Source organism: Neopelma chrysocephalum, unplaced genomic scaffold (assembly GCF_003984885.1).
Source record: "Neopelma chrysocephalum unplaced genomic scaffold, ASM398488v2 Primary Assembly neopelma1_63, whole genome shotgun sequence".
NCBI classification, from domain to species: domain Eukaryota; kingdom Metazoa; phylum Chordata; class Aves; order Passeriformes; family Pipridae; genus Neopelma; species Neopelma chrysocephalum.
In genome coordinates, this window is record NW_020897720.1 from 6,781,434 (window position 1) to 6,807,039 (window position 25,606).

Genomic DNA, 25,606 nt, shown 5'->3' on the forward strand with positions numbered 1-25,606 from the left:
TTTCTATAGTAAATTTGATATTTGCTAGACTAATAAAGCAACTGGTTCCAAACCCTGGGCTTTCTAATGCTATTTGAAATGCAGCACATCCGGGTTGAAATACGTCGCCTGGTCTGTCTCAGTAATAAACTGTTCTGAAGAGAGGAAAAATACCAGGAAATTTAATTGAAAACCAGTGTTTTTTTAGTGGTCAGAATGTAACTTACAACTTGGAAGTGGATCAGGACTCTAGGAGCTGGTGTGTCATTGCTCTTCAAATAGTATGAGATATTTAAAGTCCAGAATGACTGATCATTTTGGATCTGATCTGTGTGATATCAAGAACCCCCCTTGCAACACGCAGTCACTGCTGCTTCAGCACTGGAGTAAAGGCCATTATAACCTGATACACAACAGCCTCTGCAATACCCTTTTTTACTTCACCACTGCTTTTTAAAAATGTTCCAAGCAGGATCTGTGTGCTTTGGAGAAATTTCAGCTTCACAGCCAGTGATAGGGACAAAAAACATATTTGGAGCTGTAATAACAATAGTTGTGGAGAAGCAGCTTGAAGCAAAAAATGTCTGTTTTAAACTACTCACATTTTGTTTTCTTGTTAGAACATATACTTCCTAATGCTTGATCTTGGTTCAGAGGGGATTCCTTAGAACAGGAATGAAATAAAATCTTTAGAATTGATGTTAGAGTGCTTCTTGGACAGAAAAAAACTAAATTAAAGGTGGATTAATATAATTGTATAATTTTTTTTCCAAATCCAAATGTATAAATACACAGATACCATGGATAAATGAATAATTTTGGGAACTACGGTGATTTTTTGCTTCCCTTTGTGACCTTATATGGTACTGTAAAGATTTCAGAGTTTACAAGAAATTTCAGTTATTTTGAATTTGCCAATTAAAATAAGGCAGTGCCAGGATATTTTATGTTGCTGTAACATCAGATTTATAGGATGTGGAATTTGTTGTTTGATTGAGAAAGTGTGACCCATGTGTTAAATGATGCCTTTGGTTAATAGGAAGCAGAAATATGTGGTAATACACTTCAGGTGGCTGGAGGTAATGAAACAGTAAAGTACAGGAGACATTGTGCCTCCCATCTGTTGAGTCCTCCTTTAATTTTAGAAATGCTTGGAATGCCAAACTTGTGAATTCACAGAATTAAAAATCAGAGCAAAGTTGTCACCCAGTAAATGAGACTGTTTGGAACACTCTTGCTTGTGTGGAATACCTTAGAATTATGTAGAATTTGAACTGACTGCACAGAATTCAACTATTTCAGGTGTTGAGATAGTTGTTTAGGTGGAGGAAATTCTACATGTTTCTGGAATTTAAAATTTCTTAAATTTGGACTGAAATACCTGTTTTATGATTTGTCCTTGCAATTCTGTCTCCCAGGATATGATCTTTACTTCTTAACTGTGAAATTACTTTTAACAAAGTTTTGCTGTGTAGAAAGGAATGCAAACTAAATATTGAATTGGGTTCTTAAATGATTGGTTACGATAACTATAGATCAGATTCTTATTTAAGAATATTCTAATTTTTAATATTCCTGTATCAGCCTGCCTTTGGTGTATGGCTTTTGCTTAATTCTGCTGTAGTAATGTAGAAGAAAACTGAAGTTTTTATGTTTCAGATGGTCTCGTTTAACGCTGTGTGTTGTCTAACCTGGCTCTGTTTGTATTTGCTTGCAGGATCGCACGAGGACTTTCGACATGCATTCACTGGAGAACTCACTAATTGACATAATGAGGGCTGAAAATGATTCACTGAAAGGTAAATTTAGAAAGAGACTATTTCCTGCAGTAAATAATTGGGAAGAGGTGCTTACTTAGAATAAGAAACTTTGGTTTTGATGAGGAAAAGTCACGTTGTGCACCTGTTGCATGGTCAGCTGGGGTGGGCACCCTCTCTCAGTTGTCTGTAGATGAAGCTGTTGCAACACAGGTACATTTTTTTTTCAGTTCTGTGCTGCCTTAAATTGCAGATTTTTTTGGTACCATTGGGAAAAGGGAGGTTGAACTGACATGCATTTGGAATTTATCTCTTTTTATTTTTTTTTTGGTTTTTTGGCAAAGGTAATCTTGCTTTGGAAATACCTCAACTTACAAAGTATTCAAAATATTGTCTGCGTATAATTTTGTCTGAATAGAAACTGCTTGTGGTCTACAATTCAGAACTCTAGTTTCTTGTTCTGTAGAATGAGTAATCCATTTCAGTTCAGTGGTTCTTTGTATGAGTAGAGAAGTCAAATTCTCACACACACTTCTTATCTAATATTCAGTTTTGTTACCAGTCATGAGACCACTAAAAAAACAAACCTGCGCTTGTGGTTTCTGCAAGTAAATTTCTTTTGCTATCAAGGCTTGTGGTGGTAATGAAATCTGACTTGTTTTAATACTGATTCTTGCTCAGAAGACCAACCTCTGATAAACTGGCAATAACTTGTGTTTGTTGCCTTTGCTGTGGTCTGGAAACGCAGCTTGAGTTTCCCATCCCCAGTGCTGTGCAGCCATTCAGAGTGATGAGAAGCACCACGAAATACTCTTTCCTATTGAAATGACAAGGGGAGCCTGCTGTAGATAAAAGGAATGCCAAATGAATTAAAACCCCAAAATACATTCCCTCCTTACGTAGTGGGGACCAGGATTTTATAAGTGACACGTATTAATAGCTTTCATTTGGTTTATATGCTGTCTTGGCAGCATCCTATGCCTCCAGCATTGTATAGAGAACCATCAATCAGGTGCCCTTCCTTGACTGCAGCTCCTGGGATTCGCCCCAAGACCTTCTATTCAACTGCCAGGCCATCCCAAACCAGGTTACAGCTGCTGAAATCTGGCCCAAGGTGACCTGGCCATAGAACAAATAAAATTTCCCTTTAAATTTGAATTTAACAAAGTCAGCTCCACGTGTGTTTATATTCAGCAACTAAGCAAGGGGAGTTCTGTAAGCAGTATGATTTTTCGTTTAAGTGCTTTGAAAGGATTCTTTGCATTGGAAATTTTTTTTGAGTGCTTAACATGTTTTGAGAATGATGGAATAAGTATGTCAGCAAAGAATACAAATAGTTCTGATACTCGTTAATTCCTGCTTTAGCTTGGTTGTTAATCCCCTCTGCAGAGTCATCTGTGGCTTGGCCAAAGTTTTGTGTGTGTTGTCTCAGACTGATTGAAACACAGTGATATCAATTAGGTCCTGTTCTGGGAATTTTTTCTTAGTTTTCTTGCAAATTACTCTGTTTCAAGGTTAATAGTTATATAACTATATAGAAAAAAGCCTCAAAACAGAGATGAGAAATTTAAGTGATCCTACATGAAATACTTCGTTGTGAAGCCTCGTTTTCAAGAGTCTCCTTGGCAAGAACATGAAGTTTGCTTATAGTGAAATGTGCAGTACACTGAATTTGACTGCTGCTGCTCTGGCACAGCACACAGTGACTTAGTTCCTGTAATATATTTAGGAATGGATCTTTATTCAAACCAGCATCCGCTGTGCCGTGGTAATGCTGCAGAGATCATCCCTAAGCAGGGTGGGGTTTGTAAGGAGAGGAAATACCTTTAGTTAAACCAACTGATACAGCTGGAAAAAAATCGTGACTTGCTGGTACAAAACATTCCACATCAAGCCTGAAGTGGGGCTCGTGATCACAAGCCTTTTGTGTTTATTTTCCATCTGTATGATTTTGTCTTAACACAGATCCTGTCTCTCCTGTTTTCACTTTTCTTGCCCCATCTTTATTTAGACCTTGGATCTAGAAATCTTAAAATAGGACAAATGATGGTTGTCAGCTAAATCTTGCTTGCCATTTCAAACACCTGCATTTTAAATAAGCAGAGCCATAAGGAGTTTTTCGGTTTGCATTTTAAATGGGTTAATCAGTGCATGCAGTGCTTTGAACTAAAGTTGGATACTCTCAGAAAGGAAAAGCTTCTGGGTTTGAGACTTTAAAAATAGCCTGGGCAAGACACTAATAAAACATACTGGAGAGAGCGATCTCAGAATGGCATGGAAATAATTTAGATGATCTAATAGGTCTCACTGCTATCTTGTGAGTCTGTGAGAGGCTTTAATACTGGCTCGAGATGAGTTTAGTGTGCAGCACTAACAGCACTCCCTTCATGCTGTAATGGACTTCAAGAGAAAGAGGTACTACGTTAAAATGTGGCTTCAAAACAAGTTAGAGTATGGACATGATCATAGACATCAGTCACAGTTTGGAACCCGCTGTCTCTTGGAAATAATTTCTATCTTTCAATGATATGTTCAGAGCAGCAGGCTGTGGGTTCTGAAATAAAATCATAAATAGGAATTCTTCAAAATGTAACAAAATCCATTCACGGTGTGTTCCTTATGGCTGAGGTGATTAAGCTGTGCTAGCTTTGGATTTGTTTAGGACAGTAATAATTATGTTCTTAGGTTGTCTTGTTTTATGAAATAAATAGCATTTCCTGTGTGAGGTTAAAAGGTGAACCTTAAGTATCAGTGATTCACTACATTCACTATTACCTTTTAATGCTTTGGATAGGCATTTTACCATTTTTTCCCCCCTCTTTTAAGGTATATTTTTATCCCTGCTCAAATCCTCTTCCTTTGCTGAGCAGCTGCCATTTCAATATGTTATTTTTATCCACCCGAGTGAGTGTGCTGAGTGCTGCACAGCCAACGTCAGCCTGCAGAAGCCTTTCCCCGGAGACTAATTGCATCTTCTTTACAATGTATTCGGCCTTCGTGAGCTGAGCCTGGAATCCAGAGACTGATTTTTGAATCTGGGTCTTCCAGATGGCAATTTGAGCATTACTGTAATAGTAGTAGATTGACTAAATATTTCCTTGTTAAGTGACACTGAAATGTCTTTAAATACTTTATGACCGCAGGCTGCTTTATGACTGAAATATCCTATATTTCAGTTGAGAATATAAGGTTGGAAATGATGCAAGGTGGAATGGATTAAAGCAGCAGGCCAGTCCATCTGCTTCTAGCACTGCAAAGCACTCCTGTAAAAATGTGGGTGTGAACAGCTCAGTGTCTGCATGAGTGCTGAGAGTGTGACAGAGTCTTAAAAACTAAACATACTTGTGCACAAAAGGAAAGGTTTTACAAGCAGACTAAGGTCAGAGTTATACACACAGACACTGAGAGAGAGGGTCAAACAGCATTTTTTATTTTTTTTAGCTTTTGTTCCAGCTCTAAATTTTAGAGCTGGAAAGCCAGAATGATGAGAACCATTCAGGATTTCTCCAAGCGAGTGTATAGTCTGAGCTGTATTTTTAAAGCAATCATCAGCCCCTTAATATGGATCTGAAAAACTATGTCAAAATCGAAGAAAGTACGTAAACCTTATAAAGTGTTCTTGGATGACAGGAATCCAAATAGTTTTGAGAGCATTTTCTGAATAGTGTTTAAGAATCTGAACTAGTTGATTCTTTTCTAGTCATATGGATTATGCAGCATGTTCATATTATTTGAGAAGAACAGGCCATTTGGTTTTTTATATTATCCTGAAAATTAATGAGAATCTGATGAGAATCAGTCCCAATTTTTGCCAAGGGCCAAATAACATTCTCTTTAGGGAAGTGGTCCTTTATATATGCACAGGACAAAATCTGACCTACTTTAAAATGTAATTTAATAGATTTTGAGGTTTTTCATAGGCTGCTGTGGTGGTCGTACCTCAGACTTTGGGGAGCAGCATCAGTGGTTGTTCTGACCAAGAAGGTCAGTCTTAGATAAGGGTTCTTCATTTGCAACTTTTTAATATATCCAGCCTCAAATAAAATGCACAAAAACTTTCCCTTCTGCTGCACCAGGCTGCAGACAGTTCAGGTTTGCCCTAATTGTCTTTGGAAGCTGTCATGAATTACTGTGTGAATGTTTCCTGCTCAGGATCTTCCTGAATTTTACCTCCTATGCCAGGAAAGGCTAATGGGATTTGCAGATTTGAGTGCATATTAATTAAGAGGAAAACCAATTGTTCTACTATCTCAAAATATTGCTGAACTGGGTCTAATAGCACTAAACTGCAACCCATGCTGAGGGAGCCGGGATGGGGGAAACGCAGTCGGTGTGTGTTTGATTTGAAATCAGCAGCTCCCATTCCTATTGCCACCGCTGTTATCAGGTGGATTAGAGTAGATGTATTATAATTTCTACTATTCTATATTCTAGAATATTGACAAGCAAGGGCACACTTTTTTCCAAACATAGCTAATATTCAAAATTTTGGGGCAGTACTCAATATTTTAATTTTTTAATCTTTTATGTTTTTCCCCTCCCAGTTCCTCTCGTGGCAATTGAAGTGTTTGAGTTATCCCTGCCTTTCCATTATTTGGGGTTTATCAGAGTTTTTGTTTAGAAACAGCCAACAGTCTTGTAAGAAAACAAAATCACCTGGGCAACAGGAAGAAACTAAAATCTTCTATTAATAAACACTGAGATCAGATTCATAGATTGGATTCTACCCTGACCTAGAAGTAATGGACACAAGCCATACATAATGTATGATTTTACACTCATTAGCTATTACCTCGTAAACTCCCAGCTTTCTCATTTAAATGGATATGTGGGTTTGTGGCTTGAACTAAATTCTTTGGAAGAGATGCAGAATTTGGAAAATTCACACACACACACCAGCTCTTCCTGCCAGGGCACACGTTTCCCAGCCGGTCCCTCCCAATTCCCAGCTCACCTGCAGTGCTCAGGGACCTCGGCTGGTTTTGGGACCGGTGGAGCTGACAGGACTTGTTTGGAACCTGCTATCCCTGAGCTGGGATGGAAAGGTCACCAGGAGTGTTGTGCTTCCTGGAGCTGGCGTACTCCTCTTGATCTGGTGTTAAACTGCAATGGAGAGACTTTGCCATTAGTGGAGAGTGTCCAGTGGAGGCCACAAAGAGGATGAGGGGTCTGGAGCATCTCTCTGATGAGGAGAGACAGCAGGAGCTGGGCCTGGTTGGTCTGGAGGAGACTGAGGGGGGATCTCATCAATGCATACAAATACCTGCAGGACGGGTGTCGAGAGGACGGTGCCAGACTTTTTCAAGGACAAGGAGCAATAGCCATAAACACAAGAAGCTCTGCCTCAAATAAGGAAGAACTTTTTTGCATGGAGGGTGGCAGAGCACTGGAACAGCTGCTCAGGGAGGTTGTTCTCCCTCTCTGGACACATCCCAAACCCATCTGGATGTGTTCCTGTGTCATCTGCTCTGGGTGACCCTGCCTTAGTGGGGGGGTTGGACTGGATGATCTCCAGAGGCCCCTCTCAACCCCAGGCACTCCCCCATTCCATAATTCAGGCTTCTGATTCCTTACCTACAACCCCCCACCGGCAGTGCGAGCTCTGGGTGTGGGGTTTGTGTGTAGCCAGAGAAGGAATGTGGAGCTACACAGGGTATTTCTGGCAGGGAAAGCCTTGGAACTAGACTGACTGCTAAGTTATCCAGTGATGGGCTGGATTTGTGGTGCTGTATGCCATAAGAAAATGGGGTCAATTAAAAAAAAAGTCTTAAATTTTTTAGCAGTCTGGAATTTTAAGTGGATATAAATGAAATGAGAATTTGCTGGTTCTTTGGAAAACATGTGGACTGAGATACAGGTTGCCCTGAGGCAAAGGTAGAGTGTAATTTAGGTTAATACTTTTGAGAATTTTTTCATAGAATAATACAGTCATTTAGATTGGAAAAGACCTCCAAGATTGAGTCCAAACTTTGATTGATCATCACCTTGTCAACTAGACCAGAACACTGAATGCCATATTTATTCCTTGACTTTTCACCTTAATTTTCTGTTACAGGTGTCAGGAAAAAGCCAAGACCCATTTACACTATTTCAGAAAACATTGTGCATTCCCAATAATTGCCAATAAATAATTTAAATGCTTTGTATCTGTGTACAGGGATGCATATTGAAAAATAAAGCAGTAGTTAAATTTTTGTTGTTAGTTTTACTATTTCCTGCAAATTCCCATATAACAATGCAAATTAAAAAAATCCCAGGATAGGGAAGTGACATTTAAGGTATATTAAAATATTTTTTCAATCGTCTGGAATAATTTAGTAAATAGTAGCACAAGCCAATTATGTACTGAAATGTAGCAGTTTAGTATTTGTTTTCAGTGGTGGAAAACAGCTGGAAGAGGTGAATTGCTGTTGACGTTAAATTACTTCACCAGGATTTACTGATATTCTTAATTTTAAGTGTGTGGGAAGTAGTTTGTAGGTTCAGAGTTTGAGGAATTTTTCAAAATGCTGACATTTATGTGCCTTTGGAACTGCATTCAGAACTGGGGTTTGACTTATGTTAAATATATATAGTGTTAAATATAGTACTGAAAGAAAACAAGGTAAGGAAACAGATACTGTTGGTTACCTATGCTGGGGCTACCTGAGTAGTTTAAACTTTCTGATAATACCTGAGAAATGCTGATTATTATAGAAATGTGGGTCTTAATAATGCAGATATCAAGTAACAATCAAACAACTCGATGTTTTTCCTTCACCACTGCAGGATTTTGAGGTGGGGTATTAATGGAAGAGCAATACCTTGATCTTTGCTCTGTCCAAAACTGAGCCATTGAGCAATAAACTAAAGGGTATTAATGCAACCACGCTTGGAGGCCAGGAAATTCCTTCCCCTGCCACCACAGAGCAGTACAATATCCCAGGGCTTTCTGATCTTGAACCAATTTGGGAATCAGTGTTAGGATTCCTGTGAACTTCATTGGAGCAGACCTGACGTGCTGTCCCATCACCAGAGGCCGTGTGGAAAATTAAATGCGTTTTGTACTCCTTAGACAAGATATTTCCTAAAAATGTATGTGTTGTAAATGATGTGGCATTTAGGGATCTTTAAAACACAGCAAAACACTGAAATACTCCTGAATATTTTCATGTCTAACTCAGTGATTTGATCTTCAAGAGTGGTACAGCCAACAAAATCGTTCTGAATGCCATGACAGCAGCCTTGCTAATCTGATTAAAACCTTTCTAAGGTTTTTTTGCTTTCTTTCTTTTTTAAATTTGTGTCTTTGTGAAATTAATTCCGTCCCTTTTTTTAGATGTGTGTTTAATCTTCTGCCTTGTTTAATATCATTGTCCACTGAGTGGGTTTTGGGGTTTTTCTGTCTTTTCTGAATTCTTGCTTTGATAATCCTTGACCATTCTGGATCATCTTCAAAGCAGCCTTTAATTTGGAGCTGTATTTCATGAGTAGTGTCTGTTCTTTGTTTTAAAAGACATAGACCTCCCCTGCCTCCCTTCCCAAACTCCTCAAACTACCTGTCTTTTTTCTTTTTGCTCACTTTGTTCACATTTTGCCTTGATGTTGAATCATTTGAGTCTTTTGTTAGCCCCATTTTGCATGCTCTCTACTGTCATGTTTATGAGGCTGTAAATGGCATGAAAGAAGCAGAAAGAAAAGCCTGATGTGCTTTTCTTAAAACTGAAGATAAGGAAGAAATGGATATAATGAGAATGGTGCTGAGTTTTGTGGAAAAATAAAGAGTGCTGAGGTGTGAGTGTAAAGGGGAAAAATTTGCTCCTAAGAAAGTTACAATAGAAACACTTTTTTAGTAGTGGGCAGTTATTGCATATACCCAGAAGTGACTATGCAGCACCCTGAAATTTGATTTTTGCATCAGTTTTAGATGTGTTTAGAAGGAATTGCGAGGCATAGAGAATTTGTGTATTCAGGATCTACTTATTTGAATTCAGCATTAGGTAGAATGATAAGAACTATTGCTAAGGCAAATTTGAAAATACATCTCACAGTAGATTTGTACTTGGTTTAATGCACTGTGTGTTGGAATGCAGATTGGTCAGCTGTGATGCCAGGTTTTTTCCACGATAATGTTGGTAATTGGGCTTTCAGGTGAGTGGGGTAGTGATGGGCTGTCTCTAGGTATGCACATGTCAAGTGAAGTGCAGGGAGTGATATTTCAGCTTTACTTAGAAATCCCATTAGCAAGAATCCCAGCTCAGCAGTCAGATTGGGTGGGTATGAGGAAAGGATAAATTTTGTGGATGGAATGTGGGGATACTTACATAAATACTGTTGGTGCCTGGTCCTGTGCACCATTTTTTTTAATCGAGGCAGAAGAAATGGTGATTCTTTTAAAGTATAGTTTTCTGTTTATCATCCCATTTGGATTTGATGTGGGGAAGTGTATAGTACATTTTTTTTCACCTATGTAACTGGAAAAATTAGTGTCTTACCTAAGCTATTTACTGTAAAAATGAAAAATGGGGAAATGTTGTGCTGCAGAGACTGGACAGTGCTTGATTGTAGAATCCCACAATGGTTTGGGTTGGAAGGGACTTTAAAGACCATCCAGTTCCAAACCCCTGCCATGGGCAGGGACACCTTCCACTAGATCAGGTTGCTCCAAGCCCCATCCAACCTGGCCTTGGACACTTCCAGGGATGGGGCAGCCACAGCTTCTCTGGGCAACCTGTGCCAGGGCCTCACCACCCTCACTTCAGTTTGAAGCCATTCTTCCTTGTCCTGTCACCCCAGGCCCTTTTAAATAGTCTCTTGGCATCTTTCCTGTAAATTCCCTTCCGGTACTGGAAGGCCACAATTAGGCCCTCCCAAAGCCTTCTTGTCTCCGGGCTGAACAATCTCAATTCTCTCAGCCTTTCCTCATAGGCTGATGTTGACTTACTTGTGTTACTGTTCCCTTATTTTTTGGGAGTGAAGTAAGAGGATGGTTAAAAAAGGAACAAAGCCCTCATGTTGCATTCCAGGCTGTCTTGTGATCATTCCTTCCACAGACAAAAATAAATTGCGTTGAACCTATTATTGTACTTCAGGAACCCCAGGTTTAAATCTTGTGGTGTAAATCCAGCTCTTGCAAGTCACATGCAGGTGATTCAGTAAAGCACAGGCACAATTCCTGGTGTAGGAATTGGTGGGATGGTGTAGGCAGATACCAGCAGCTCTGGGGGTGAAATGCTACGTATGAAGAGTCCAGGAACACAGTGATATGAACTATGACTATGAATAGGAGATGTGGGAAGTTTTTGCACCTTTTCCATATGTTTTCATAAGTTGTTCAATAAATTCTATAATAGGTGTGATAAATTGTTTTGTTACTTAAAAAATACATTTTTTAGCATATGTCATCACATTCTTCCCTTTCCTTCTGTCAGAAAGTCCATCATTAATATGTGGTTTGGAATTTACTGAAGTTACCACCTTTGAAGTAGTTTTGTGGCTGAGAAGCTGATTTGTGTAATGCTTTTCCTTCTCCCAGTTGCAAATTCTGCCTTCATTTTTAAATTTTAAAGTGAATGTAGTAACACTTTAAGTGTTCAAAAGATAAATGCTGCCAGTTATTCCATATCATAAATTGGAAGATGTATTTGAGGCAAAAGATTGGATGTTTTTATAACTTCTTGTCTATTCTCCAGCAGTCATACATGAATATAAAATAAAGCTCAGTGCCACCAGCAGTAGGGTGCCTGCTTTCCTGAAATACAGTATAATTCCAACGAACATCCAGTCTCCAGCTGAGGGTTGTGCTACATGATTTGTTCTTCTGCTTGTGGTTTCTTATCTCACACCCTGTGGGGGTTCCTGGAGAAGAGAATGTTCAAATACATATGATATTTAAGGGTTTCACTTAAATTGATTTGCAGTATCCCACTGTAACATAATTGGAATTAGGGAAAAAATACTAATACCTTGTAGACAAAGCTGTAATTATGTTTAGGAATTGTTTAGGATTTATAGCAGGTTGGTTTAGGAGAGGATTTCTTTATATTCTACTGTTTGATAGCAAAGAAAACTTCAAAGTTGGCTTTGAAGCTTTTGTATTTTTGAGATGAAGGAGACTGTATTTGGTTTGTCACCTTACAGGAGTAGTTAAGTGGTTGTTGAAATGTAGAAAAATCATGTCTTGAGGTTCAGCCCACGTGGCCCTGTGTTAGTCTGACAGACCTGAGAGCATCAGCAGCAAAGCAATAATAGTGGTGGTGGGTTTTAAAGCCCTCACACAGACTGAATTTCATAGTTAATCTTTTTTTTTTCCCATTTCCCCTTCAGACTTAGGCTTGAATTGTGGAGCACCCTGGAGGTGCTCAAGGAATGACTGGACTTGGCACTCAGTGCTCTGGTCTAGCTGACAAGGTGGTGATTGGTCACAGGTTGGACTTGAAGATCTTGAAAGTCTTTTCCAACCTCAGTGATTCTTTGGTTCTGTAATTACATGCTGGAATCATGTCTAGGATTTTTTGTCTCAGTTGCCCAATCAAGTTCATTTGAGCTCCTGACAAAGGTGGATTTGCAGCTGGGCTGGGCTGGAGTGGCCGAGTTGGAAGCAGGTTGTGGCTTCTTGTCCCTGCCTGCCACTGCAGCTGGGATGGGCAGTGCTTGCGAATCCAGGAATCCCATTGGAATTGTCAGGGTTGGAAGGGACCTCTGGAGATCATCCAGTCCAACACCCTGCCAAGGGAGGGTCACCAGGAGCAGGTGACACAGGAATGAGTCCAGGGGGGTTTGTAATTAATCCAAAGGGGTGGACTCCACACCCTCTCTGGGCAGCCTGTAAAGAATGAGCGCCTTTAGTGTGGTTTTTTTCCCCCCAAAGATGATTTTTTTCTGACTGTAACTGCACCATCTCTTCAGTGAGGCAGTTTTGCTTTAGGCAGATTAAAGTCCCAAGAATTTGAAGCTCATTGCACAAGGCTTGGGAACTGTAGTTTTCACTTTGAGTATTTCTCAGCTTCTCTCCTCCTCCATCCCCCAGTTATTTGATGTATAAAGTTGTCAACACTCACTGTTAGCAGTTATTATGCTGAGAATCTGCTTTGTGCCATTCACTCAGATTCTACCTTTTTACCGTGTGAACCCAATTAATTCAACATAATCACAGGTAAAACAGTGTTACTTACCAAATGATTGTGTAGGTAGATTCCCTTCAGGGTTTTTGAAGAAAAGAAACCTGTTTGCTTTTAGTCTGTCAGTTGTTTTGTGACAGTGACCTGGAATTTAAAATTAAAGATTCTAGTCAGACCTGTACTTGAATGCTATGGAATAACACAAAATTCATTTTGTTACTGTTCTCGACAGAAGGAATGGTAAATACTTGTCTTAAGGCATCTGGCTTTACTTGAAATAAAGCATAATATTTGCATCTACAATAGTATTCTTGTTTTTCAGCATTTGTTTGGACATTTTGGACATAAGCTAGAGCTATATTTCTTATAACATGCTTTCAAAAATTTCTTTTTAAATTGTATTTCTTTAAAAATATATTAGGAGGAGAAATACAGGTTTTGGCATCTCTGCTGCCTAATTTTGCAAAATCAGTACTTCCAAAGGTGCTAATCCTTGATTTCACTCTGCAGCCAGATTTAGGCTACGTTGCTGGTTTAATGCTGGCTTTGACATTGCTAAAAGTGTGACAAATACACATTCTTCAGATGTATATATAGAGGTGCTTAATTTTCTTAAGGTTGTTTAAGATTAAGAAAGTACTATTGGAATGTTTTTCATTCTTTGAAGTTTGGTAGTGTTTGAAATCTACCAAAAAAAGAGAATCTCTTATATTCCCTTTTAGTGGCTTACTTTGGAAAACAGTTGTCCTAGTTAGGACAGCTGGGACCAGTTCATCACTGGATGGGTGTAACCCAAAACTGTGTATTCTATAGCCTTCCATGCCATTTCCCAGAAACTGTTTTCAATAGACTATTTAAACCCTCTGCCCAGAGCAACCCTGACCCCTCAGGCTATAAACTAGGTGTTAAGAGGCCTGCGAGATAAGAGGGTGCCTCCCTGTTCCTCACACACTTTGTGAAACTCCCCGACCTGAGGAAAGTCCTGGGCATTGCTGCCTGAACTGGAGAATATATAATCTTGGAGTCTTGGAACTTTTGGAACCACTAGTGGGATCCAGAGGAAAACTGTAGATCACTGCTCTCAACCAAACTGCAACCACCACTCTCAACCAGACTGCAACGGACCTCTCACCAACAGGTTTTCCCCTCTCCTTTTACTTTGGACTGGGGGGCCCAAAGAACACCACTCTGTTCATGCCCCAGGGTGCTGGGTTATACATGTGGGTTTTTTGGGTTAAAACCAATTGTTGGTCTGTATAATCGTACTTATTGTATTATTTTATTAAATTGTTATTCTGACTTATAATCTCTCTTTGGAGTTGAGTTCATTTCCCCTACTGTTTTACCTTTAAACCAGCACATCAGTTTTTAAAACAGGAATCTCATTTGAGAGTGTCAAAGATGGCTGTGAGTGTAAGATGCAAAGGTCTGACATGGAATAAGTTCACTGTCAGTGTAGATTTGTTAAAAATTTTGTTCCATTTATTCTGTATTGACAGAATTTCTGCTGGATCAGGTATCCTGGGTCGGTGCCACTCTCTACCATGCATTGGCTGTTGTTCTACAGTCAGCATATCATGTGCTTGGGAGAATTTGACTGGAATGAGATTAAGGGCTTGAACTGGGCAATGTTTTTGCACACAGGCACATGGCTCATGTTAACAGTCATAGAACTGGAGCCTAATTCTTTTGTCCATACTATTTTAGAACTAAAATCAAAGAATGCATAAAAAAGAGTACCTTTTTTGACTGCCTTTGAATCCCACAATGGTTTGTGTTGGAAGGGACCTTAAAGATCATCTCATTCCACCCCCTGCCATGGGCAGGGACACCTTCCATCAAACCAGGTTGCTCCAAGCCCTGTCCAACCTGGCCTTGAACACTTCCAGGGATGGGGCAGCCACAGCTTCTCTGGGCAGCCTGTGCCAGGGCCTCACCACCCTCACAGGAAAGAATTTCTTCCCAATATCTACTCTAAGCCTACTCTGTGTCAGTTTGAGGCCATTCTCCCTTGTCCTGTCACTACAGTCAGTCATCTGCTTCCATGTTGAAAATGTCATCTAAGACTCAAGTTGTAAGCCTCTATTAAATAGAAGGAAATACTTTTGTATATAATATATAGGTAGATAAAATTTTTATGTTCTAATTTAAGAAACTATATATACCTCTCTGCAAAATACCTGTTTGGGTCTCTAAATTGCGCCCTCATATAGAGATAATTTAACCAGAGGTATGTTAAAAATAGATGTTCTTTAGAATTTTTCTTTTTCTGCTCTTGGTTTGGTTAAGGAGATGTTTATAGAGATGTGAAATTGGGCTGGAGGTGACCTTATAGAACCTCTTGTGAAATGTGCTCTTACCTGTGGTAGAAACATGTGATCCATGCATAACATCTGAAAGGCATTGTGAAACATGAAATGATGATAAAATCTCTCTCTTGAGTTACAGTCAACCCTACCTGCCCTCAGGGAGTAGTGGGGAAAAAGGTAGTAAAATATTATAGTTCATGTTTTAATGGCCTTGTGCACAGCATTGTAAATCTTGCTATAATTGCAAAATATAGTTCAGTGTAAAAAAATGTACAAATAAGGCTTTGGTGTTATAATGGCTAAACCAGGTTGTATTTCAGTTATTTTTCTATAACTTAAAAGTAAAACTAAGGCAAGTGTAAATGTTTTCTCTAATAGATTCAACAGATATCTAGCTCACTTTCAGAAATTATCCTGTGGAACTTTGATACTTCTGTTTCTGTAAAATTTAAGTCCTAACTAAAACAGAAAATAGCCTAGCAACAAGTCACCTTCCCTGCTTCTGCTTAGGGGCAGAAAATGCCTCTCAGTGTATGTACAGTTTGAGTGAAAGCTTGAAGCCATATTTGGTTTTGGTCATACTTGCTTTTCAATATAAGCAACTGGTCACCTATGACCAGCTACCATTAATAATACAGAAAGGTTTCAGTATAAAGAAAACCTTATTATACCCCTTTAAAAAAAAAAATCTGGATTCTTACACTTTTCTCTATTTATGTGATAATTAACCATCAGCTGATGGTGGTATAGATATAAAATACACCTGAAATCACTCTGCAGGTGGGAAGGCAGCAAGAACCAGGTGCTCAACCTGGACACACTTTGTGCAGGCCAAGCTTGTAGGAAGTTTGGGGTTCAGGATGTGATTTAGGATTCCTGCAGATATTTTTCATGCTTTTCAGCAGAACGTCTTTGGGATGTGGGATTATACACAACATCCTGACAGTCTTTTCAGTGCTTCCTGTAGAGGGAAGAAAACTCAGCATATTTAATTGGAGGTATGTTAGACATAAAATACATGACTTTTTGAAAAGAAAGGAGAGAGGGAAATGGGCTCAAATGAGGAGAAGACACAAAAATTTGAGTGGGTTTCTTATTCATGATATTCCTTAAAATGACAGACAGTAAAAGCAGCAGATTTTTGCAAAAGATCATTGACTTTCTGTATGGCTTTATTTCTGACATAGAAAGGAGTGTTGCAGGGAGGGCTGAGGGGACAAAGTAATTGTTATTAATGAGCAGATGAATTAGTTACACAAACACTTTGTGTTTTTTAGGTTTTGTAACATAATTGTTGCTGAAACATCTTGTGAGATAAGTAAATCTGTCCTAGGCCCTTTATGCAATTATTTGAAACACTGAAGAAATGGGAAAGGGAAAAACAGATCTGAGGGACCCAAACCAACTTTGTAGTTGTCTCATTTAGGGGATGGACAAGTGTTGTGTATCCGGAATTAAATCTTTTTCCATGGTTGGTAGCATTTTAAGGCTTCATTTGTGTAGCAGCTGAGCTGGGGTATTCCTGTAGCAAAGATTTCTCTTAATATGAAATTATGAAAGCCAGGGACAGAAAGGGTAACTCAGCTGCTTTCCTGGCTTGCCAAAAGAACATTCCTTCACTTCAATGCTGTTTGTATTTCACAAAGTTTCACATTGTGTGAAATTAATGGCGTGTGATGAACTCTGCATTCAGTGAGCAGAGAAAGTTTGTATCTGTGCTCTACTGGGGTAGTTTATAAACTGTGGCTCCTGAGAAATGTTTTGAACTGTCAGATGTTGGTATTTTGCGGGTTAGATGAAGCAAATGCAGAAAATAAGAAGCAAATTAGGTAGAAGAAGAAAAAAAAAATCTTAGTATTTGGTTCTCAAAACCTCTTCAGTAGTATTTGGCACTGGAAATATGTCCTAGTTGGTGGCTGAACCTTTTTTTGTTGTTTTTGGTTCTGGTAGAGCAGAAAAATCCTCTTGCCTTGAGTGCCACAGGTGATGAAGGTGTGAGGAGTCCTCTGACCTGAATTGTGGTCACAGATCCGCAGCGGGAATCGGGTCTGTGCTCCATCTCTGCTGCCAGGAGTGGGTGTACTGAGTGAAGGAGGCTGTGTGGTTTTGTTAGTAATTTAGAAACCACAAGCAGGATTTTTATGGCTTTATAGGCAGAGCTGGTTTTTGAAAGTGCTTGATGTTCTCTAAAACATGCAAAGGCTGCTGAGTTTTGTCAGGGATGCAGTAAGATTAGGATTGCTTTCTGTGAAAGAGCTGTAAATTTCTGCTTTGAGGACTATATCAGCATCCTGGATTTGTATAATTCAAAATTACCATGGAAAAGTTATACTTGTAAAGGCCCTCAGCCTTTAAGATTCTCCCCTAAAACCTGTGCCTCAAGAATATGCTCCGGTCCAAAAACCGAGGCTTCATCATTTTGTGTTCTTGGTGTTGTAAGTGCCTCTACCTGCAAAAGATCAGAGGAGTGAAATGATCTTACAGATGTTAAATAATCATGAAGTGAATTGGACTGATATAGTTTTTATTTTGAAAGAGGAAACAACTCCTGTATTGTTGTGGTTTACAAATATTTAAATGCTTAAATTGTCGGCCTCAGTTTTGAATGGGGAAGCAAAATAAAACACATGATGTGCTCAGAGTTTCTCATAGTACTTGCCAGGAGAATCCAAGTTTTGAAAACAGTTGGCCTGCTTTCAGAAACAGATTTTAATGAGATTAAAAGAGAAAGAATGTGCAAGTTTGATTAGAAAGTTTGGCCATGCTCTGACAATGGGTCCTGGAAGCCAGCACAGAAAATGTTGTGGTTTTTAGTGGTAGAATTGATTTGTTCTGAAACATGAAAAGTAGGAACCAGTGGGTAACTTGAATTATTCCAGCAAAGTGTATTGAGTTAGTATGAGATAATCTATACTGTTGTACACAGACTGCAGAGGGTCTGGAAGACAATTTTAGTGGCCCAGACATTTTCTCCTTTGACTTGTCAGTATTTCAGCTGGTTATTTGCCAGTAATAACTTAACCAAGGATTTTGTGGGTTGTGCAAAGCTTTTACATCAACCTAATTTCAAAACAGAAAGTAACCCAATAGTCTTTCCCTTTCTTTCTGTCAGGGCTTTTCCTCCAGCTCAGATGAAGATCAGTGTTAGAATATTCTGCAACCTGACAAGGCAGAGAACTTGGTGCATGAGAAAAGATCCATTTGCTTATAGGCACACACCTAGACATAGATTAAAATAAAGAAATAAATAAAAATTAATGTGCAAATTGAGGACTAAAATTGTTTTCAAAAAGTCTCTTTCATTATCCATATCCACTTTGTCAGTCTCCTGTCAATGTGTTTTATCAGTACGTAACAGAGATGGTGTGAGGAAGTCATGGGGGGTGGGGGGATCAGCTTGTGAACACCATTTTAAATGACCTGGATATGAAAAGGCTTGAGAATCACTGAGTCAGTATAAAGGAGATAAAACAAGGTCTTTTGGTCCTTATAACAATGATTGAAAGGCTGTTTTCTTTCTCATTTAACATGCAGCAAGGACATATGGGAGAAGGCGAGGTAACAATATTCCTATTTAATTTTCTAATGTTGACAATGTCTCATGGGAGAAATAACCTTAAGTTGTTACTAGAGGGCAAAGTCCAAAATTTAAGATGATAAAGGAGCAGTTTCACATAAGTTTACATAGTCTGCATGCCATAAATCAACATTTTAACTGAATTAGGGAGTACTTGAGGCTGAAATGGTCACAGTTCTCACAGTGGACATCACCTGTATGATTTGTTACCCCGGGGGGCTGTGTTGCTGTTTGTGTGTATGTTATGAATGCCAATACTGGAGAAGTTTATTTTGGGTGCTGATGGAACATAGTCTATGGTGAATGTTTGTCCTGGCCTGCTGGGCTCAATAACCAGATCCTGCAAACGTGAGTGTTGAGTTACCCAACAGCAGCTGATGAACCTGAAAAGGCTGGTTAGGTTTGGGGAGTTGCTCCCTCCCAGCAGTACCTGCAGGACTGAGGTCTTAAGACATGAAACAAATGACATGTGCAGCAGTTCATTAGGGAAAAGCAGTGTTTAAGTCAATATTACAGTATTTTTCTCAGAGCAGGAAGCAGGTTTGCCCAGCTACAGAAATAGGCCTGATTATACTTGACTTTTATTTTAATTAAAGGTGTATAAAATGTTATTGAAATTGCAAATAAAGCAACCTGATCAAGCCTTCCATTTTTTATTCATGTAAATTCTATGGACAGTGGATTTTATTATATTTTTTTTCTTTCACATTGTTAGCTGTTTGATTTTTTGCATGGCAAATGTCTGGATATTGGTCAAATTTTCTGTTCTCAAGATGTTTTCTTTTTTAAAATCAATTTCTTTCAAAGGAAGGAAGCAAGAGCAGCATAAATTAACCTCACCAGTACATTTCTGTGGTAGATTGTGATGAATCCTGAAAAAGCAGACATAGTATATCCCATCATAGGCAAAAGGAAATGTATCCTAAAACTTGTAGCACACCTCATTGCTTACTTTCCCTATATATATTTATTCCTAAAATGCTCCTTAAATGAGTAGAAGTCTACTCAGTTTGTTGTGTAGCTCCTGAATACTGTAACTAAAGAGGGAATTCATGGAAGAGAACAGCAGGTGCTCTATTTATGATGTCATACAGTTGCATTTATAATAAAAGGATATTATTTGAAAGTAATAAATATTATTAGGAAATCTGTGATAAAGGATTATCATAGAGGGAAGCTGGACTGTGAGGGGAAGCTTACAACATTTTCTCTTAGAATTATTCCATTAATGGAATTCTGTCATAACATCAAAGTAAACTTGTAGGGGGGACAGTTTTCAGTCTTTGCAGTAAATGACAGTGGGTCTTTCTGTTTTCTTGTTATTTACAAGTGGGTGGCTTTGATATCAGTTAATTTAAATGTGTGATGTATTTAGCTGGTAGAATTCTTGTTTTCCCATTTGCACCATGAAATTGTATCGACTCACTGTAAGAAGCTGTTCACTGGAAAATGTGATATATGGCTTGACTTGCCTAATTGGAAACATGAAATATAGAAAATGGTGAACTTGAGCATCTGTTAGAAATACCAGTTTGTTTCAAGTCTGTCTTAGCAGCAGTGCAGTTATGAAGGAGGTAGAAAATAATGCATTTGAGCTGCTGAATGATATTGAAAACTAAAAGGGTTATATGAAATTGAGAACATAACTGCTCGTTCAGAGGGCGGATTGCTCACAGTTCTGCTGATGCAGCAACTGGTGCATTTTTTCCAATTATTTAAACAGTGTGTGCTTTGTTCTGTTAGTATGTTTTTTTTTTCCCTGTTTTTTTTTTTAACCCCCTCTTCAGGTCAGTCTTCACTGTTTCCAATGGAAGACGGCTTCTTGGATGATGGACGTGGGGATCAGACTCTGCACAGTGGTTTGGGATCACCTCACTGCTTCTCCCACCAGAACGGAGAGCGTGTGGAGCGATATTCCCGTAAAGTCTTTGTCGGGGGACTGCCACCGGATATTGATGAAGGTACACCCAAAAAATCTCACCCAGAAAAGCTGCTTCTGCTTTAATGGGAAAACTGGAGTGTGAAACCTTTTGTCTGCTAGGTCAGGAATTATTGTTTTCCAAACTCTTTGATACGGAAATGGATCTTTGCATTTACCACTTGCATTCCGTCCCAAATGTGAGATAATTCAGGTCAGTTTAGACTGTAGCGTGTTTCTGCCATTGAAGAAGAAAATCACATTACCACACATTTACCTGACTTCAGCAGTATGAAAAGTATAAAAGTGCAAAAATAAACAAGCAAATATCACCTCTTGAAACTCAGAAATCCATTGCAATTATTTTACAGGCCCCCAAAGTCAGTAGTAGGAAAAGTATTGCTCAGGGTTCTATAAAATTTGTATGGGACAGTAAGTCCTAACTCTGTGTTTGGTTGTTGAGGTTGTTTCCAGCAGTGCTTGTGTCCTGTGGTAGCTTCAAACATGTGCATGGGGAGAACCCAGACAGGAGTGAATCTGTGCAGAGGCATCCCATGAGGCACCAGGAATTTGTGGTGGGTCCATCAGACAGACACAGGTGGCAGAACATTGCAGTTGTTATAAAAAAAGATAAAATAAAGAAAGTCATGCACACATGTCGTAAAGCTTTGTTTGACCAGAGCTCTGTGTTCTGTATGTATGAGTGTGCTGGGATAGTGGTTAAAAGAAATGCAGGAATAAATCTGAGAAGTTTTTTTAATCACAGAATTGTTTAATTATGTCAGAGAGCTCATAATGTATGGCAGTGTGCACTGCTGTGACATGGCAACCTGAATTTCACGTCAAACATTAGAGCTACTTTATTATTAAAAGGTCAAATATAACATGGTGTTTACAAGAGGAAAAATGACCTTGTCATCTCTCTTTCTTTGTTGTTGTTGTTTGGGTTTTGTTTCTTAGCTTTGTCACCTTTGTGGGTTTAAAAGCAGAGGAGCATGTCAATATTTTGGTCTCTGGATCCCAAATATTGAAGAACAGGATATTCCTGTACGAGGAGAGTGGCTTGAATTTCCAAGTTGCTTCTGTCAGGGCTCATCCTGTTAACTGCACAAGTGCGAATTAGAATAAGGAGTATCCAGTTTAAAATCTGCACCACAGTTGAATTTTTAAGGTTTTTCTGATCCTGTTTCTAGAATGCATTTCATGTATATGCTTTAACACTAAATTTGGGTTAAGTGCTGCTCTGAACTGAGATTTATTTTAAGAATAGATACGTAGTGCAAGTATTGTTCTTCTTGGTTTCTATCTTCATCAGTGTGTAACCCTGACACACAACATTGCTGGAGGTGTTCCTGAGAAGCTTGTCAGTCTCTATTTCATTAGCAATGTCATCAAATCGTGTAACCAAACTGAAAAAGACATAATTGGCAACACCTTTTCAGCTTCCTAACTGCATATGATGGTGAAAATCCACTAAATTGTGTATTAGGAACCCCCACAGTGCTGGTACAGAAAGCTGGTACAGAAGCAGAGTAGAGCTGAGCAGTTGCCAGCTTAGGTGATGCTTCAGCAATGTGAAGTTTATTCCTTTTGTTTCAGTTTTTGAATGAAAAATTTATGTCCAGAGAACTTTAACTGGTGCTGGTTCAGCTGTGTCTGTGGAGAAGGAAAAGGGAATAATTACTCAAATTCAAGAACAAAATCCCAAGTAGAAGGCTTCTGTGGAACTAGCATATGCAAATTTCTACCAGAAATTTGAGGTCAAGGGCAGAATTGAAATGGATACAAGAATTACCCCTTGATCCAGTAACATGTTCTTGCCATTTCACCTATAAAATTCCCTAACTGTCCTCCAGGTTCACTCTGCTTTAGTTTGAGGCCAAGCTCAGATGGTGTGTGCACATATGGCACTGGCATGTGATGGGAACAGGCATGGCTGGGTCTTGGGATAGGCCCTTTATTTGTTTCCAGTCCTCCACAATTATATTGGCAGAGCTGATTGCTTACTAGCAAGTCAGCAAATTGCCTCTAAACTCTGTGGGAGAATAGTTGAAGCTGGATTGTTATAACTGTAGAGATGCAGGGACTCCATTCCTGTGAATTAGTGGGTTATGAACTTTTATTTGTTATTAAAAATAGAAAGAAAAGCTTGATCTTTGGTCTGTCTTGTTTCATAATGAGTGTTCTCTTGTTATAAAGATTCCTCATCAGCTACTGATCATTGCTTTGAGCAGCTGAACCTTGAGGGTCACAGAATGTTTGTTTATAGGATGAAGCTATCTGAAATCAGTGTTCTTCAGATGTCTTAAATTCAATTTATTTTGATTTAAATTCATGCCTTTTCCTCTCTCCTGTTACAGATGAGATCACTGCTAGCTTTCGTCGCTTTGGACCTTTGATTGTAGACTGGCCACACAAGGCAGAGAGCAAATCTTATTTTCCTCCTAAAGGTAAATAACTGAAAACCAACAACGTATGACCATTTCAGAATAATTTTTCTTTATAAGACTCCATTTTAGACAAGACTGTTTTTACAATGACACAATGTTTAGGGGAAAAAAATCCAAGCAATCAGTCCTTGGGATTGTTATAAACTGGTGAAGTTTAGAGTGTGGCTTTGCAATTATTATTCACTAAAAGAACTCTTCCTTAGCTTCCTGTTTTTATTTTATTCCATTTTGCTTTTTCTCCCTGTTGTTCTTCATTTTTAACCTAACCCTAAATAGTTCTTTAAAGGGACTAAATGGCTTCCACAGAAGCTGGGATTTTGTCTCTTATATGATCAACCTGAGGGCTGTAAATGTGTGAGAGCACCTTGAAGCTCGTCCCTTACTGTGTGACAGTGTGATGACATTTTGTCAAGCATAATTCTGGGTTAAATTATTATCCTATAGGCAAATAGGCAAAACCAGTTATGTGCCTGTTTTCCCTTTGGTAGGATATGCATTTTTGCTGTTCCAAGATGAAAGCTCTGTGCAGGCACTGATTGATGCATGTATTGAAGAAGATGGAAAGCTCTATCTCTGTGTTTCCAGCCCCACTATCAAAGACAAACCGGTAGGTGGAATTGTCAGGGCCTGCACAATTCCTGGGTGATAACCAAAAACTGGTCTCTTCAGATGCATCTTTTCTGTCTTCAGAATATTAGTGTTTAAAATTTTTAAGGTGTCAAATTAAGTTTTCAAAGAGAAGAGACCAACTTACTTATTTTTGAACTAGACATGAAATTTTTTAGTCTAGTTACGATGCATACTTTTGTTAGAAAAAGATGTATTTCCAGACAGGTATTTTATGCTTGTTATTGATGAAAATGTAGAATTCATAATGTCTTTGAGTGTTGTAGGTAACATGTTTTGACAGAGACAAATCCTAAAAAGCACAGCATGGCATTGAAGTATAATTATTAGTACAAATGGCTTGGGGGCTGATGCAAGCCTGTTAAGAGTTTGGAGAGAATTCTGCTGTATTCCTGTGCTTCAAATTTGGCCAGCTGTAGACAAATATAAAGCAGCATAGTAAATAAACAGGCAACTCTGAAGCCTGTTGCATTGAGATAAGGCTGGTCTAGTGCTCACATTTGGCTGGGACAATATGAGCAGGGTAGATCTGTGAGCACCAGGGGGGAGTTGTACAGAGCAGTTCGGTCATGATTAAGTAAATGTGTAAGTAGAGGGTGAGCTTTTTTTCCCAGAAATTTGGGTAACAAGGAAGTGTTGAAATTTAGTACAGTCAAATGGTTGTCTTAAGAGAGCTTATTACCACTCATTTTGAGAAATGATTGCTGAACAAGTAGAAACCGAGTTTACAAAGTACGGCTGTTTAAGAAGTTTTCTTCTTTGTAGGACACTGTTTTAGTTTATATTGCTGAGATACTTTGAATTGTGAATGGTTAAAAAAAAAGGCTTTTTGTCCATAGGTTCAGATCCGGCCTTGGAACCTTAGTGATAGTGATTTTGTTATGGATGGTTCACAGCCTCTTGACCCAAGAAAAACCATTTTTGTTGGTGGTGTTCCTCGGCCTTTACGAGCAGGTACACACTGCGTGTTCCACTGGGCATGTTGGATGTGCAGCCTCATTTGGGGAGCAGTGGGGGAAACGAGTATTTCAGCAAGGGAATATTAAGTGGGGGATGTGAACACAACTGGACTGATCGATTTGATGCTTTTAGAAAAAAAACCTGCCAATTCTACAGCGCCGTTTGTTTTTGCTTTGTGGTTTAGTGGAGCTGGCGATGATCATGGACCGGCTGTATGGAGGGGTGTGCTATGCTGGAATCGACACAGACCCCGAGCTGAAGTACCCCAAAGGAGCTGGGCGGGTTGCATTTTCTAATCAACAGAGTTACATTGCTGCTATCAGCGCTCGCTTTGTTCAGCTGCAGCACGGAGAGATTGATAAACGGGTAAGGGCTGCTCTCCTCGTTCCGCGCTTCCTCTAGAAATGCTCTTCCTTGTAAACACGTGTCATTGCGGAGGCTGTGAATGTTAGATCAGATTAATTGCATATTTAGGGCTGGATTGTGCCACTTAGATACAACACGGAATAAAGATGAAGGAGTGGTACAGAGCTGCTGGTTCTGGAACGTGGGAGGCAACTGTGAAACAGACTTTCTCGAATTGCTGAGCACAGTGGGAAGCGTGTCAGCTGCCTTGCCCTTTTATAAGAATATTGCACTCATCATATGCTCCCACTGCAAGTATTTGTAGTGTTTGTGTAATGCAGGGAGTGAGGTATCTGCCAAAGATGGAGCAGTTCTTACTCCTGCTCTGCATCTCTTGGGAGAAGGGCAGAACCACCCCAGAGTTACACAGTGTATGCTGCATATCCAAGACCATCATGGTAATGCCCTTTAAACTTGTTTGTGTGCATTGCAGCCTCACAGTCATCCCCCACAGCTTGTGTAAAGGCTGTGTTTAGTTATTTTATTCCTTTATTATTTTATTCCTTTTTTTTTAAATTAGAGGAA

The 25,606-nt window shown here is 39.1% G+C and overlaps 1 protein-coding gene across 2 annotated transcripts in view; it reads left to right on the forward strand.

The window, feature by feature from the left end:
* CPEB4 (cytoplasmic polyadenylation element binding protein 4) overlaps positions 1-25,606 on the forward strand; it is a 43,081-nt gene that overhangs the window by 10,853 nt on the left and 6,622 nt on the right. Inside the window, exons 2-8 of one of the 2 annotated variants that reach the window (XM_027682979.1) lie at positions 1,697-1,778; positions 18,679-18,702; positions 20,509-20,682; positions 23,000-23,089; positions 23,578-23,696; positions 24,556-24,670; positions 24,861-25,042. In XM_027682979.1, the coding sequence (XP_027538780.1) occupies positions 1,697-1,778; positions 18,679-18,702; positions 20,509-20,682; positions 23,000-23,089; positions 23,578-23,696; positions 24,556-24,670; positions 24,861-25,042 (786 nt within the window). The remainder of the gene's footprint in view (positions 1-1,696; positions 1,779-18,678; positions 18,703-20,508; positions 20,683-22,999; positions 23,090-23,577; positions 23,697-24,555; positions 24,671-24,860; positions 25,043-25,606) is intronic. The other variant, XM_027682980.1, reaches the window with a different exon arrangement.